The sequence below is a fragment of the Thamnophis sirtalis genome, unplaced genomic scaffold (assembly GCF_051295495.1).
Source record: "Thamnophis sirtalis isolate CommonGarterSnake01/CBP01778 unplaced genomic scaffold, rThaSir2_p1.2 scaffold_1, whole genome shotgun sequence".
Taxonomy (NCBI): domain Eukaryota; kingdom Metazoa; phylum Chordata; class Lepidosauria; order Squamata; family Natricidae; genus Thamnophis; species Thamnophis sirtalis.
The window spans coordinates 63,715,064-63,727,000 of NW_028261381.1; the positions used below are offsets into that span (position 1 = coordinate 63,715,064).

At 38.8% G+C, this 11,937-nt stretch overlaps 1 protein-coding gene across 1 annotated transcript; it reads left to right on the forward strand.

Moving 5' to 3' along the window:
* The first annotated feature begins 347 nt into the window (after nucleotides 1–347).
* Nucleotides 348–11,093, forward strand: NDUFS8 (NADH:ubiquinone oxidoreductase core subunit S8). The gene is made up of 7 exons (XM_087713711.1): nucleotides 348–597; nucleotides 1,186–1,249; nucleotides 3,274–3,336; nucleotides 5,906–5,995; nucleotides 6,843–7,015; nucleotides 8,835–8,963; nucleotides 9,052–11,093. Exons 2-7 carry the CDS (start codon nucleotides 1,210–1,212, stop codon nucleotides 9,181–9,183), a joined length of 627 nt encoding a protein of 208 aa, XP_087569837.1. The 5' UTR covers nucleotides 348–597; nucleotides 1,186–1,209; the 3' UTR covers nucleotides 9,184–11,093.
* The last annotated feature ends 844 nt before the right edge of the window (nucleotides 11,094–11,937 follow it).

The following is an 11,937-nucleotide window of genomic DNA, read 5'->3' on the forward strand; positions in this document are numbered from 1 at the left end:
ATCGTGGATCAATGATACAATGATTCAGCCAATCAAAGACTTAGTCTCCGCCCCAACTGGGGGCACTTAATCTTTTCCCCGCCCCAAAATATTGGGAGGTTTCAGAGCGTTCAACAAAGCGCCTCTCGCGGGTCATTTTCAACCAATGCCTTTTCAGCCAAGTGGTGATTGGTCCCAGTTATTCTTGCCGCTTGTCGGCGGCACTGAGCAGAACGGTGGGTGATAACACTGTTTTTGCGTTCTTGATGTTTTATGTCCTGCTTGGCTTTCCGTGGCGGCCGGAAATTCTTCCGCTGAGAGAAGAGTCAGAGGGGGGGAAGGGGGAGGGAGAAGCGTAGTAGTGTCGGTGTCTGGGACCTTCAAGACTGCCCTGAGGACGTAGAAATGCGCATGCGTTACCTAGGCTGTCGATAGCGCAAGCTCCTGGCGAGATTTTCAGACGAAAGTGGTCACCGCGAAGCGATTTACGCACGCGCGCCATTGTTTTTCTGACATTCGATGGAGTTAAATCTTCCGAAGTATTAGAAGGGACGGTTCTTTTCTGCGGAGTCTTGTGGCTTTGAAGCCCCCTGCGCTTCCCTCCTTGGTTCTCTGAATGTAAGCAGCGCCCTGCACAAAACATGGCCCGTGTTTGCAGCGTGGTTGGGTTGCCCCGGGCGTGCGACTGGGGATCCCGAATAACTTCTGATGTGATTTCCATGTTTTCAGCTCTTTGCATTTTCAAAATGGGATCAGGCTGTCCCGTTTCGGTATTTTTGGTGCACGTTCTCACACGACCACCATCACTCCAGCAGCTGAGAAAGCCACAGTCAGTAAAATCCTACTTAATCAGGAGCCTTTGACAAGCTGTCTCAAACACACTTTCATAGAGGAAAAAGTCAAGATTTAAATCCAAGGACCGCGTTGTTCGTGGATAAATGGTCACGGGTTATAGTCGAGTAACCTGCCTTGTGAACTTGAAATATTGTCCCTCGATGCTCAAGTTATTTTTAGTTGAATGTATTTAGGTTTCTATCCTCCCCCATCCGTAATTGTTTAGCACCTACCTCATCTGAGTTTTGTTGAACTTGCAAGCGTGTTCGTTATTTAGGACATGTTATGATATTAAATGGATTTCTTTACTAACCAGCGAACCTGGTTGCTTTAAGTTTTTTTAACTTCATTTTTTTCTTGCTATTTTTATAGAGGAGTCCTAGAATCAAGCTGAAAATGCATGTCCTGTGGATGGTGCGTCAGGTTTCCCAGACAGGTAAGTAGTGTTGCAAGAGTTTCTTCAGAAAGTGCAATTTATATGCTGAACATGCTTTGTAGATTGCAGCAAGAAACTACATGCAGCGTAATTGCATTTATATCTCTTATTTTTGCTAAAAGCTATCTGGGAATTATAGTGATATTCTCTTGCGAGATGAATTGGGAGAATGATTCTGACTGGCCCAAAGTCATTAAGTGAAGGCCATAGTCAAGTACATACTTGATCCTGGGTCCTCTAATCCAGCTACACAGGTTTTTACCTAGAACAGGGCTGTCAAACTCCTGGCCCATGGGCCGAATGTGTCATGCACTGGCCACGCCCACGCCCAGTTTAGCAAAGGGGGGGGAAGTCCCGATACGTCATGTGATACCGCTGTGATGTGAGTTTGACATCCCTGACCTAGAAACTCACAAAACCTTATTCATACTTATATAATTAATTACATTTTCTAGTCAATTAGATCTGTGAAAGAGAGACCACATTGACCTGCATCTTTGATTATTACTTCCCCACCACTATGAAGCAAAGATAGTTGAATTCCATCACATAGGTGGGAATTTTCTAGTTATTTCAGGGTTGGTGAATTTCTTTCAATTATATTACATCTTGGGGATGGAGTTGTCCTATACGGTTTTTACTTTGAACAATGGAAACCATGTCACCATTTGGAGACAACATTATGAAAGTTATTAAAATACCTGGATCTGAGTCAGCGGTAGCAATATCATCCAATAAGATGAAATTATTTCCCTTGAATTTTCCCCCTCAAATATTGATTAATCAGGATCTAACAAGGTATAAGTATTATTCAGGTATGATTGCTGACTTTAACTTTATATCATCCTTGTGGAATTAAATAGAAGTCTTGAAATATGTGATAATAGATTGTGGTTGGATTTTGAACAATTTCTTTGAAATTTGTATCTCTTGAAATAACAGATGACTCCTTTACTGATATTTAAGTTAAGTGCAGTTACATAAGAGTGCAAAGAGAAAGTGTTGTGTAATTGTGTATGCATATATTGTGGAAGTCATTGATTGATGAAGTGGGAATTTAGTTTGTATTGTTTTCCAGCATCAACCTTAGAATATTTTCTCTGCCAGGTGCTTTTGCTAATTTTATGACATTTGCTTTATGAATGTAGAGCTTATAGCAGAAGTTTCACAAAACTTAATTTTGTACTTTAATTTTAAAATGCATTTCTGAATTCAGATATTATAGCTGTATTTACAAGAAGATTATAAAAGAGACATAATAAGGATGTAGTATAAGTATGACATTCCAGACTATGACTGGATTGTGCTAAACTATAATACAGTTTCTTTTATTTTGATGTAACTTGTGACCACAGCTATTGCAAGTTGTAAACCATTCTTTATAACCTATTTCAATGTGTAAAACTGATCAGTTGTGGCTTGTTCTGTAAATCACAGATTTAATTGGTGTTTAGTATGGTATTAGTCATTTGTCATTTATCCCAGTGCCTTATAAGTTACCTGTAAACACAGGCACGAAATATTATTCTCTTCAACAAGTCTAGTGGTCTAATTATATTATGCTTGTTTGCAAATAATCCTGGTCATAATACAGGTAGTCCTCGACTTACGATCACAACTGAGTCCAAAATTGCTGTTGCTCTTGTGACTTTGAAATGTCACTCAACAAATATTTGTGTAAGTTGAGGACGACCTGTATTAGCTGCGATTTGGATGACAAGCAGGATGAAGAGCTCTTTAGTTTCTCCTGGAAATAGAGGGAACATTCTTCCTCTGACAGTCCAATTAATTCTTTGCTTGATCTAGCCAGTTTATTCAACAGCATTTCTTCTGCTATTTGTTGTTCTTGTTGCTTATAGCTGCCAGACAACTGCTTATCTATATGGGTGTTCTAGAAAGAGTTTGTTCAAAATAAAAAAAAAAACAATATCAAAGGAGACCTGGGTTGGAAACTTGTTGCTTTGGGGTTTCTGGGATGAGTATTTCTATTTTTGCTTCAAAATAACATTGCTGTTACTCTTCAGGGATTCCAATGTGCCTGAATATTACCCGACTTCTCAGCAGCACAACCTCCAGAGCTTCTTATAGTAAGTGTATCATCTGATCCACAACACTTTAAGTAGGGGTCATTATAGGAAAATAGCAATTATTTACACAGGATGAGTGAAAACATTTGAAAGTCATATTTTACATAGGATATAAATGTTACTACATTCCTCTTGGGGAACATAGAATTTATATTTTTCCTTTAAAAAAAAATTAAAATAACTTAAGGAACAATTTAAAAGAAATTATGATATACAAAGACTAAGTAACAAATGAGATAAGATATATATTAGAGGTGAGAATTCACCTACAAGTAATATCAATAGACTACAGTGTTGAAAAAACTTTGACGATCTGATAGGAAAAATCCGTTATGAATACCTGCATAGAATTAGTAATCTACCTTCATACTGTTTCTTTTTTTTCTTCCCTCTTTTCTTTTCCCTTTCCTTTACTTACTTACCTTAGATAGATATGTAGATAGGCAAGGTGAGATGAACTATGTATATATATGTATGAACTTTTGCCATTTGCGTTGTAAACATGTAATGAGTTCTATTTCCTTTTTTGTATTTTGTAAATCTTGCCTTTTTTACAACCTTTAATAAAAAAATTTTTTTTAAAAAAAGGGAACATAGAATTTAATTTGGACAGTCTTTCTCAGTGAGATCTAGTGCCCAGAAAATCATACTGTGCTAGTGCAACTTGTGAAGTCATCATTCCTAACATAATTCATGGATTCTGCTGGGAATAGTTATTTTTTTTATTTTATTATTTATTAGTTTTGTATGCCGCCCACTCTCAGAATAGGACAGGCAAGGAAGCAGTTATCAGTGTGGACAATGTTGCTTTGCAAGTTTTACTTTTCCTAAGAATATTGAGACCTAGCCTCCTATTTGTGCAGTTTCCATAGTAAATATTTTATTAGTGTGGTCATCTTTATAGAATGATTTATTTTATATGTATGCAATCTATAAATTTCATTCAAGACTTTTTTCTTATTGTTTAAGAAAAATACAAATTTTAAGTTAAAGATAAGGGAGAAAGTTAATATAAAATGGGAAAAAAAACAAAGGCAGAATAAAAGGAAAGGAAAAATAAGAAACATTAAAAAAGAGGCTTTTGGATGTCTTAATAGCAATTATATGTACATTTATATTTTACCTTCTCTGAGGTAACATCAAAAGCTTTTTTCTATAATTACCCTTTCTAATAATCAAATCCATAAGTCATCACTTCATTTTATTTCCTTTTTTTAGCAAAAACTTTATAAAGGGTTTCCAGTTGCTAGTAAATATAGTAGTTGATCTTTTTCTAAACAAACAAGTTAATTTTATCATCTGTACTAGATCTGTTATCTTTACCAGCCACACCTCAGCGGTGTTCATATGTAAAAATAATATTTTTTATAATTGCCCATTAATCCCAACAAAAAATAGTTATGGTTTCAATTGAACTTTTATCTTTAAAATTCTTTGTATCAATATATGTATTGAACCCCATATTTACTGTTTTGTTTTTCACAAGTCCACCAAGCATGAAAAAAATGGCTCTTTGTGTACGTCCACATTTCTAACATAAATTCGAAGTATCTTTATGCATTCTGGATAATTTTTCTGGAGTCATATGCCAACAGTGTACTGCTGTACGGGCCTAATCAGGCTACCTTCATAGGCCTACTATGTGAGGGAGGCCTAGGCCTTAAAGGACCACTATGTGAGGGAGCACACTCAATCAAAGGCCTCTGTATTGGCCTAATCAAGCTCCCTTGTTTCATAGGTCTACTGTGTGAGGGAAGCCTAGGTCTGAGTTGGGCCGAAGGATGATCCTGGGAACACAGGCCAAAGCTGTTTCCTGAGAGATAGGGCCACTGCAGTGAGGTGGGGGTAGGCGATCTGCTTAGGCCATGCCACGCTCAATCAAAGGCCTCTGTAGTGGCCTAATCAGCTCCCTTCATAGACTTATTGCTGTAATGGCCTAATCAGGCTCCCTTCCCACTCTCATGACATCAGGAACAATTGCCGCTCTAGAACGCCGCACTTGCTCTCTTTAAAGGCCCAGGTTTTCCAGAGTTATGCTGGAACACACACAGACACCCCCATCCCACCCCCACTAGGGGTGTCTTACCCCCACAGTGTTTGTCTCTGGAGGATAAGTCATCTGTGCACCAAGTTTGGTTGAAAGTGTTCAAGGCGTTCCAGAGTTATGTTGGAACAAACAAACATACATACGTCCTTTATTATATATATATAATAAAGAAGATAGATTCACTTGTTTGTCTTCCATTTCAAATTTCAGCAAGAGTTGAAGAATTTGGCAATTATATAGTCATTTATGCATTTCAATTTCATATTTTGTCTTCTGTTGGTCAGTCCCAAATGTCCTGTTGTCTACATTCAATCTTTTTCTTAATTGTGCACATAAAAACAATTGAAAGCTAAATCCACCTGCAGCCAGCTGCTTGCTTGGTTTCATCTTATTATCTCCATGTTCTTGTTTTAACAATTCTCGCTACGGTAGGTTAACCATGTCTCTTTATTGTTTCTTTTCTATAAAATGCTTCTGTGGTGTCCGAATGGCAACAATTCCTTCCTCTTCGTTTTGTTGCAGAGTATGTGAATGCAAAGGAGGAACAGACAGACTGGAAATCGGTCACTGACAAAGCTGCACAGACTCTCTTGTGGACAGAACTTATTCGAGGTGAGAAGTAATGAGAAAAGTGATGGCTGTTATTTCTGAGCGCTAGCTGATGTGACATAAAATGGTTTACCCACAGGAAGTTAACTATTCCCTCTTATTTTGCTTCCTATTGTCCTTTGCAGCCTAACAGTTGGATATATAATTTACTGTCTTTTCCTAGGCCTTACTTGCTGGCCTGAGAATGCTGAGAAATTCAGCTGAGGTTGAGAAAAAGGGTTCTAATCCGTAGATTGTTTTTTTTAATTGGAATTGGCATTTGAAGACAGACTCCTAATAGATAGAAAACATCTGTACACTATAGAACTGTAGTATGAGGAGACATTGCAATTTAGTCTAACCCTCTCTTTCATGTAGGAATCCAGATTAAAGCAACCATGACAAATCCCTGTCTAGCTTCCCTTTGCAACTAAGAGGGAGGTCTCCATTTCCGAGGGCAGCTGGCTCCACTTTGAACCTCTCTTACTGTTAAGATTTTTCCTATCATTCAGCTGGAATTTCCTTTCCTGTAAATTTAGCTTATTTGGTCAATTGTATTTCTGAACAAGAGAGAACAGATCTTCACCCTGCTTACTTTGAAGCTGGAAACCTACTCAAATCCTAAAATGTTCCTAGTGACATTTTTATATATATTTGATTCCTGACTTATTTAAATCTGGAGGATGAGATACATATTGCATTTCAGAGCAACCTGGTGTTCTTCGATAAATTGGACTCCAATTCACATTCATCTCATGTGTTAAATGACTGAGAGTATGAAATTGCAGTCCCAGCCTTCTAAGAGCACCAGTTTTGCCTTTCCGTGGCTTATTTAAATAGAGGATGTGATTTTGTTCCATTTGAACATTAGGTTTAGCTACAACCATGAGTTATGTATTTCGAGAGCCTGCCACTATCAACTATCCTTTTGAGAAAGGCCCATTGAGTCCCCGATTCCGTGGAGAGCATGCCCTGCGCAGATACCCATCTGGAGAGGAGCGATGCATTGCTTGCAAGCTGTGTGAAGCTGTATGCCCTGCTCAGGTGAGGCCTCTTTTTTTCAGCTTTTTCCTTCTTTTCCCATATGTGCTGCTTTAATCAGCTCTTTTTTCTACAGGGCAGAAGGCTTTGAATCAAGCTTGATTGTACCCCATTCCAGGTTTTTAACTTCCCGATCTAGCATCCAGAGAAATCTAGTGTCTCTGAGGCGCCTCTCATTTGCAGGAGGAGGAGGAGGGCGGCATATACAAAAGCCTCTGAGTAACTGGGAAAGAAAGCCATGCTTGGAACCTGCTGAAAACTGCCGCCCAAAAAGCACACCTTTCTTTCCTAGTTACTCAGAGGCTTTTGTATATGCCACCCTCCTCCTTCTCCTGCAAATGAGAGGCGCCTCAGAGATGTTAGATTTCTCTGGACGCTAGATCGGGAAGTTAAAAATGGATTGCTGCGCTGCCAACCCAAAATGGTGTTACAGCGATCTCTGCAGAGCCCACTTTCCACGGGCAGTTCCTAGGCAGCTAGATCGCAGTAACAGTGTTTTTGGGTGGCAGCGAAGCGATCTCAGGAGCTTGACTGTATCCCATTCCAGGTTTTGTGGAGAGGAAATTGTTCCTCTTCTCTTTTCTTCCTCCACCCCCATCTCCAATCTGCCCGGATCTGTCATGCAGCAAAGAGATGTGGTAGCTGGGACCCTGGCACCTGCTTTTGCACCGAGACTAAGGAAGCGGAGTTGTGAAGAGGGCTGTGAACAAGCCCGGTTTTTCAAGGAGGCAGCCTTGCCGGGTTGTATTCCTTGGGCTTCCCTTTTGCCACTCAGGCACCACCATGAGGAACTGTTAGTCCAAGTGGAAGGGATCCCCTCCTCGCCCAATGGGCCGTTCCTGGTTGAGCGCAGCAGTGGCCGCTCAGCAGTCCCCATGTGTCTTTCTCTCCTTACTGAAGAGAAGAAGTGAGCCGACTGCCGCTCCTTGGGCCAAGCAGCTTTGCGTGGTTGCCGGTCAGAGGGAAGGGGGGAAAAAATAAAGCGCAGAGTCCTGCCTGCCATGGGAAGGGGTAGAGAAAAGCGGATTTGAGATCGATAAAAGCCTTACCCTTAAGGATGATCGAGCCCCCACACATCAGGTTTTGCCCTTCCCGGCTCCCAGAAGCACTTTGCAGGCCTCCCAAACTCTGCATGCCTCAGTTTTCAGAGGGTTTGGGAGGCCTGCAGAGTACTCCAGGGAGGGAAAAAACGTTAAAAAAAATTTTTAAATTCAAAATCTTGATGCGTCTTATACTCTGGTGCACCTTATACTCCGAAAAACACAGTATATCATCATCTGATTGCTTCACACATGCATACAGTTATAGAGTTAATGCTAAATTTTCTTCTAGCGCTAAAGGAATGGAATTATTTAGGAATGGATGTTCCCTCCAATGCTAAAATTCTGTTGGCTATAGTGAAAGCACTTTTGTGTTCAAGAATCCCTTCTCTTCTGTGGTATTTACAAAACTCTATCCCACTCTAGTTTTCTTAAGTGTTGCATGTCTTTGACTGAAATATTTCATTCTAAATGAATTTATTATAACATGGATAAATTTCAGCTTAGGTTTTCTAGACTTCAAAAACTGGAGTTAAAGTAGGATTTGATCATTTCCGTGGGTTGCCTTTGCAACTCACCTTCAGGAACATCCAGTGTTGTTACTGAAAAAAGAGTAGTCATTTTTTGTGGGGAATTTTTAAGCTAGGAGCGGGAGTAGGAGGCCTCTGGGAGGCAACACTCCCTTGCCTGAAATCCCACTGTTAGGATTTTACCATTGTGCAGCTAAACTTTGAATAATCTCAGGGTGCTCTCCTGATTCTGAGAATCCTTTTTCTCCGCAGGCAATCACTATTGAGGCTGAAACTCGAGCTGATGGTAGCCGCAGGACCACTCGCTACGACATTGACATGACCAAATGTATCTACTGTGGATTTTGCCAGGAAGCCTGTCCTGTTGATGCCATTGTGGAGGTGAATGAGGGAGTGGGTGGGGGATTTTGTTAACGAAGGTGTCAGTCTGGATTTGCTTTTACTACATCTCTTTGCTCTGTCTCCCCAGGGCCCCAATTTTGAATTCTCCACTGAGACACACGAAGAGCTCCTATACAACAAAGAGAAGCTGCTCAACAACGGAGACAAGTGGGAAGCTGAGATTGCTGCTAATATTGAAGCTGATTATTTATATCGATGATAGAACATTTCCCTCAACCTTCACATATTTTATCAGCATGCTCATCCAAAGTTAAACCTATAATAAAAGGGCATGCACACACTCTTTGTTTCCCTGTGTTTTGAAGAACAGTAGAATTTTCAGGCAACCTTTCTGTTGATAATGTAGCATACATCATCCTATTTGCAAGTGGAAAGGTTGGGTGGGATTGAAAAGCAAGACTAACTTCTTTTAATGTGTGACCTCTGATCCTTGACCTCATGGAATAAATTTAAGATTTTGTGTGTGGAAAAAAATGGTGGTGAAGGAGAGAGAGAGAGACAGAGATGGTGACAACATATTCCATTGCTTCGTATCCTCTCTGCTCAATAAACTTTTGGAAAGGAATGTGGCAGAACTGATATCACTTCTTTTAAGAAGTCAGTTTGAATAATTAGCAAACCCACCATTATGATATTTTTGACGCAGTATTTGGAAACCTCCATCAAGTGGGAAACATGCTAGCTCATGTGGAGAGTAGGCAAAATATTTCTGTGTTCAACATGCTATTAACATGAGGATTCACATAGGTAGCTCTCGCCATATGATTATTAATTTTCTAATAGATGCCATTATGAGAAGTCTATGCCAAACAGCCTTAAATAGAATGGAAGGGGCTGCTTTAACACAAAGAAAAATCACAGTGTAAAATTATTGGTGCTTAGCCAATATTTTTTGAAGAGAGACTCTGTTGGGCATGGCTATATATGGTATGCTTGCTCCAACCTGTAAAGGAGTGGGGCAACATTCATGTACATCAGCTCTGTAGCACTGTGTCCCTTAACACTGTTGTGTTGGCTGTGCCTACAAAAGGCTCAGTGCTCAAAACATTAATATTCAGTATATAACAATTTAATTATTTCATTGCTAAGTGACGGGGTTATGGCATGATGTCATGTGGATCATGCCAACCTAGGATTGTAGTTCCAACAATCCCAGTTGCTGTTATTGCGCAAATCCTGTAACAATTATTAGGACCTGTCACAAGTGCCTCTTGTTCAATGCTGCTGTAAATTCAAATGGTCACTGAAGGAGTGGATATGAAACAAGGACTACTTGTAATATTGGTTCAAAAGAAATACACATTGCAGTGTATTTTAATTTTCAATCTTTTAAAAGTAAAGTTTTTATCAATAAGACCATAATAATACATTCACAGTCCTGTTGGATTTGAATCATTTGTATTTTCTGCAGAAATAGCATTATCACCTGAATTAGAAATCAGTTAAAATCCTGATCCCCATTTAATTTAATTTAATTTTCTGAACATTTATTGTTTTCCATAGTATAATAGCATTATTCACTGGAAAGAAATTGGACAGTTGCAGAGAGTTACTAAGATATGTATATAGCAAAGATTTAAAAGTATATGATTGGAGAAGAGTAAATTGTCCCATTTAATATTTCTATGTGCTAGCAAAGAGAAGTGTTTTTCCTAGCTATTGTCATCATATAACATCCCTTACTAAAATATTTTAATGCAAATGAATCAGTATAATCACTTCTTCTGAAATAGGATCAGTAAAGGAAGTCAAAAGATGTTTAATGCCTGGAAAAAATGTTAACTTGTATGATGATGAATCAGCTTTCACAAGCAAATGGATATTGTATATCTTTTCTTATGGTTGTACTTGTTTAAATGTAATATTGACTGGCTTGGATTTGTACTTTATTACCACTTTGTTTTTAAACTAGAAAATTATTGGACAAGTCTATTCACATAAAGGCTTGAAGATGATATGGGGTAAATGAATCAACAACGAAACAATTTATAAAGTTCATTTTTATTCTAGTGCAAACATGTAGAGACTTTTATTAAGATATTTATAATCTTTTTTCTGGTTTCTGAAGGGAATCTAGGAAGTAACTAATAAAAACAATGTGCAAAATTGTTTTAGGTATTATGGCACTACTTTCCATGTTAAGTACTTCAGCATACAGTGCATGTGTGAAACTTGATATAATGCTATATTTGATAGGTTCTGAAAGTTCTTCCCATTGTTGAATTGTTTGTTGTATGTGAAATAGCTTGGAAATATCAATGCTTGCCCTCAATTTTTTGACTGCAAATAGTTCCCTATTTCTCAAAAATAAGGAAGCTAGTATTCATCTTGAAATAGGAGGAATCTAATTATTTTTTCTCCTGTTTGGACACCTTTAAAGTAGAAACATTTGATGACACAATGAGGAAGAGGTGGAAAGATGCATGCAAATCACAGATTTTTTACTGACTTATAGCCATGATTTCAGTGATAAAGTTTCCTTTCCTTACGGATTTACTATCTTAAAACAACTACAGTTGATAAGTTCATATATCACACAAAGGGCTGCTGCAAGTTTGAAAGAGATAAAAGTGCAGAAAAATCTGGTTAGAATTAGCCACATGGCATGGCTAAAATGCTGTGTAGAAACCAGTATGATGCTGGCAAGCATTAAGACAGCCACACGTTTTTCTGCAGATATCATAATGGCATTGTTGCTTCTCTATAAAGATGTTCTGGCACCCATCATCAAAAAGTCACTTTTATTATCGGGGCCTGTGAAATAAATAACTAAATCTCAGCATGTTAATAATGCCTTCCCACTTTGATGATGCTACTGAGCCTCCATATATACAGTCAGTGAGTGAACAAAGGAAAAGTCAAGCATTTTCAACGGAGGGGAGGAGGCTTCCTGCATCTCTGGCTGTGCAGAGGATTAAGGTGCAGAAGAAAGCAAAAGCTTTAGATTTCCTTT